Source organism: Atta colombica, unplaced genomic scaffold, assembly GCF_001594045.1.
Source record: "Atta colombica isolate Treedump-2 unplaced genomic scaffold, Acol1.0 scaffold338, whole genome shotgun sequence".
NCBI lineage: Eukaryota > Metazoa > Arthropoda > Insecta > Hymenoptera > Formicidae > Atta > Atta colombica.
Genome location: NW_017259446.1, coordinates 36,079 through 40,951, shown reverse-complemented (window position 1 = coordinate 40,951; position 4,873 = coordinate 36,079). Strand labels below are relative to the sequence as shown.

General features: G+C 28.4%; 2 protein-coding genes across 4 annotated transcripts in view; one reads left to right on the top strand and one right to left on the bottom strand.

The window, feature by feature from the left end:
* The window catches only part of LOC108690620 (cationic amino acid transporter 2), a 10,872-nt gene extending 8,018 nt beyond the window's left edge, over positions 1-2,854 (top strand). For both annotated transcript variants that reach the window (XM_018198005.1, XM_018198003.1), the window contains 7 exons: positions 46-424; positions 664-803; positions 916-1,018; positions 1,220-1,368; positions 1,450-1,616; positions 2,467-2,575; positions 2,654-2,854. In XM_018198005.1, the coding sequence (XP_018053494.1) occupies positions 46-424; positions 664-803; positions 916-1,018; positions 1,220-1,368; positions 1,450-1,616; positions 2,467-2,575; positions 2,654-2,760 (1,154 nt within the window). In that variant the 3' untranslated portion in view covers positions 2,761-2,854. The remainder of the gene's footprint in view (positions 1-45; positions 425-663; positions 804-915; positions 1,019-1,219; positions 1,369-1,449; positions 1,617-2,466; positions 2,576-2,653) is intronic.
* A 1,747-nt stretch (positions 2,855-4,601) lies between these two features.
* Positions 4,602-4,873, bottom strand: part of LOC108690626 (acyl-CoA-binding protein homolog) — a 25,037-nt gene continuing 24,765 nt past the window's right edge. For both annotated transcript variants that reach the window (XM_018198013.1, XM_018198014.1), the window contains exon 3: positions 4,602-4,868. In XM_018198013.1, the coding sequence (XP_018053502.1) occupies positions 4,735-4,868 (134 nt within the window). In that variant the 3' untranslated portion in view covers positions 4,602-4,734. The remainder of the gene's footprint in view (positions 4,869-4,873) is intronic.

Genomic DNA, 4,873 nt, shown 5'->3' with positions numbered 1-4,873 from the left:
ATATATATATATATAATACAACATAAAATTTGCAACGATTTCTAGCTGACATTAATAACTGGAAAACGGAACCCAGTTGCACAGAAACAGACTGCGAGAATGGAGAAGGGGGATTTATGCCTTACGGTATATCAGGCATTATAACAGGTGCGGCTGCATGTTTCTATGGATTCATCGGTTTCGATTGCGTGGCCACTACGGGAGAAGAAGCTAAGAATCCACAACGGTCCATTCCTATTGCAATCGTCGCGTCATTAACGATTGTCTTTCTTGCATACTTCGGAGTTTCCGTAGTGCTCACTACCGTGCTACCGTACTATGAACAAAATCCCGAGGCACCATTCCCGCATATATTTGACTTTATAGGGTGGGAATGGGCCAAGTGGTTCGTGACGATCGGAGCGATTAGCGGACTATGCGCTAGGTAATATCGTTTACAGTTGCATCAATTTAAAAAAAATATATTTTTTAATAAAATAAAGTAGTAAATAATTTTCACATACAGATCTTTCAGATAGATCTGTAGATGTAATTCTTTCAAAATTTTTTTAATTTACAAACATCTTTTTATATTTTGTTTTGTATTATAATCCATCTTATTAAAGGATCTCTTATTAAAGTAAGGATAAATAAATATTTTCGTTTATTGACTAATTATTTTAGTCTGTTAGGTTCGATGTTTCCGCTGCCGCGAGTGATTTATGCCATGGCTTCAGATGGACTGGTCTTCAAATGGATGGGCAACATAAATTCCCGATTTCAAACTCCTATTATGGGCACGCTTTCCGCTGGACTACTTACGGGTTCGTAATAATAATTGTCTGAAACAATTATTTAATTAATAATTTCTTGAAACAACTATTTTATTGTATAATTAATTATATAATCATTTAATGATTATATTACATATTACAGGCATTCTAGCAACAATATTTGAACTTGATCCACTAGTTAAAATGATGAGTATTTGTACGCTCCTTACATATTCAATTGTTGCATCTTGCGTACTTATTTTACGGTAAATTTAAATTTCTAACTTAATTTTATTTATGTAGAATTATAGTTAAATTGATTTGTTTAAGAATTGAAGTTGAAAATATGTTTGAAATATGTTGAAAATAAATTTAATTGAACTGATAATGAGATTAAAAATAAATTGAACAGATTAATATCGATGACAAAATCCTTTTTGTCGATAACAAATATAATTTTTTTGTAGATATGAGGAAAGCGAAGCATATGAGAAGAAAGGCGACCATAATCCACGGACTTTTGTATTTATCATAAAACAATTGATAAGTGCAAACAAATTAAATCATTCTACAAAACTCACAGCGCAGATTGTTACTGTCCTAGTATGCTGCTATAGTAAGTCTTATTATTGTTTTAATAATGAACGTTGACCTCGAGATTTTACATGTTTCATGTAAATTATTAAATTTTTTGCAGTTCTTCTTTGTATCTGTACTGCCATATTATTATCGATGTATACGACAGAGATCGCCGCAGGAAAAGTCGCTTTCATAGTGTTACTCGTAATTTTCGTCATTGGACTCGTGATCACTCTCAGTTTTATTTATTTTCAACCAGTCTCCGGCAGAAAACTCGCGTTTTCGGTATGTATGTTTTTTATTGTTACAATTTCTTTGTTAGTATTATCTTGTTAATTCTTAATTTGCGACATTAATATAAGAATATTAGATTTTATTTATTTCTATTATTATTATTGAATATTACATATAAACGTTAAGGAGATTCTAAAATTATCAGTGTGCTTCAAAATTTGTACATATGATATTGATATAGTAGCGTGTAATGCTATTATATTGATGTATCGATGTGTCATAAATCATGAGAATATTATTGTAAACTATGTATAAGTCGATAAAATAATAAAATAATGATCCTATTCGGTCAGTATCTCCTTGAGTATATTACTTTAATATTGATAAGAGATACTAAAATTGATATTTATCGATTTTTACGAAACTTTACTATGAAAATATGCTCAAAATGAAAAGAATAATGCCACTTTTATCAGCAATTGTTAACGTGACAGATTGTATTCAAGAAGCCATATGGGTTGCAATCTGATAAGTGATATTAACATTTCATGTTGTTTTTTAACCATGTTTTTTAGCATTGATGATTATCAATAAAATTGACATTATTATTTTTCATTGATTTATTTTAATTGGCATAAATTTCATCAAAATTAGGGTATATTAATTAGATAATGTTCCTTGTAAGTATCTCATCTCAGATCTTTATTTTTCAATGAATTGTTATTTAATTTTTATTTTATTTTTAATTATTGATATTTTTAATTTTTCTTTGAAAAATATTCCAGGGAAATTAATAGAAAAAACGAATAATATTGCGAATTAATGGTTAAATGACAATAATTTATTAGTTGAAAAACAATTAATTTATTAAATAGGTTTTAAATATTTTTTAAATTTTTAGGTGCCGTTTGTGCCGTTTTTGCCAGGATTCAGTATTCTCATTAATATTTATCTTATGATGACGTTGGATAAAGACACATGGATATTATTCGCCATATGGATAGCAATTGGTAAGTATATTACGAGATGAATATAAATATTTACAAATACGTTGATATATATTTGATTGTTTTAACATGCTATTGCAGGCTTGGGCGTATATTTCTTATATGGTATGTGGCACAGTCATATTCGAAATCAAAAGAAATGGTCAACCAGTAATGACAAAGGTGCTGACTTTTCCCATATCACATAATAAAATGAAGCACTACAATAATGTCCTGGATCAGTTTAATTTATTAATATGACTCATCAGATAATAATTTGATAAATTTTTAAAATAATATATTATAGAGAGTACGAGTATTCCATTTATAATACTTGGAAGGTATTCACTATGATCTGATGCAATTGTCAAATAAAAAAGTATTTTGTATATTTGTCTTCATTTTATATTTGAATGTCACATTGAGATGTATAAAATATGGCAAAAATTTTAATTATTTATACTATATACTAATTATACTATATACTAATTATATACTTTTTGCTATGATATAGTTAGTACATATGTATTTTATTATGATTTACGTTTCTCTAAACAAAATTTTGTTTAATTTCCACAAGAGATTAAAATCTTCCAAGTATTATTAATGTAAAATAACCCAACTAGCATACATTAAAAAATGTTTTGAAAATATTTATTTAATATAAATATATTAAATAAACATTTAAAAAATATTTTGCAAATTTGTATGCTTATTGGGAATAGATTCACACATATTACATCTCTATGTGAAATCAATAACGATGAGAAAAAAATATATTACATGTAAATTCTATGAATTTAGTATTTAAAAAATTGGAAAAAATATTTAGATGCTATTGTGTGTGTGTGTGTGTGTGTGTGTGTGTGTGTGTGTGTGTGTATATGTGTATTATATATATATACAACATACAATACAACAATAATTATATGATATAAATGTTTATATATGTCACACATTAGATGTATAATTTTTATACGATAGAAATATGTAATAATTTAAATATAGTAAAAACATTTTATATTTATTATTGTAGTCTATTTCTCACAAAATTACTTGTTTCACTTATACAATGTGTGTTCTCAGATTGTTCTCAGACCGTCAAACTTAATATATGAGTTTAAATATCTTTTGATTTTGTATGAAGTTTGTTTTAAGGTTCTAAATTTATATTTGGCGATTTAATGCGGGAACACCCTGTAGAAGTCAAATGATAGATTTCAAATAATATAATAAACAAGAAAGCAAAGATTTGAGATTATTCAACGAGAATTTCGTGATACTTTGCTTTTATCATTTTTCAATGCATTTTTCATTATTTTAAATCTCTCATTCCTGTAATTTATATGTATTTTATACGTTTCTATGTTGTATAAATAAATAAATAAATGTGAAAGATGAGCGTTTAATATTAAAACCCCGATAATAAAAAGATATGTGGAAATAAAACACAATGATTGAGAAGGCGAGTGTATCTGCATGCGTGCGCTTTCTTGTTGCACAAAATTATCTATTAAACTGGATTTAAACATTGGTGTAGCCAGTGAGCAAATAGCGATAATCGGCGATTATTCTGCGAAATTTCTTCTTAAATATAACGCTTCACCTGACTATACCGATAAAAAAAATTAAGATACTACTGGAAGTGCTTCACTCAAGGCAGGTTGTACCGCTTTTATTTTTGTTCGTTTGTTGTCTGCGTGCTTTGTTACCGCTATTGTTTTTCCATCAAAAAATTAGGAGTTGCAAAGTTGATGGAGTTCAGAGTAACAAGCATCTTCCTCATAAGACATTTGGAAAAGACAGCCAAATAAAATCGCATAGGAAAATCTAATTAGACATATGATATTAACTGAAAAGCAGGGGCCCCGAAATGAATAAAGGAAGCCCTGCATTACGTGATTGGAGGATATCGCGTGGTAACTTATTGATAAAGATTGCGTGTCGTGTACACATGTGCGATACAACATATTTTATCTGGTTTTTTGTTTGATTATAAATGATCATATCATAGTATCAGGAAAAGTTCAAACATTCACGCAACAAAATCATAATGAAAAATTTCTAAACATTTAATTTACAATAAGTAACAAAATGTTAATATTTGAGGAATTATATAAAAATACATTTCTTTTGATTCATGATTACAACAGGAATGCAACTACCAGCGATGATAGATAAAATTATTTATATTTTTCAATCAGTTGGTTGACATAATCGATGTAGGCTTGCTTCGCTACTTCTTGCGAAGTGCCCTTCTTCTTATTCCAGGCTTCCCATTTGACTTTTCCTTTCAAATCCAGCATACCGGGTTTGGCTAAA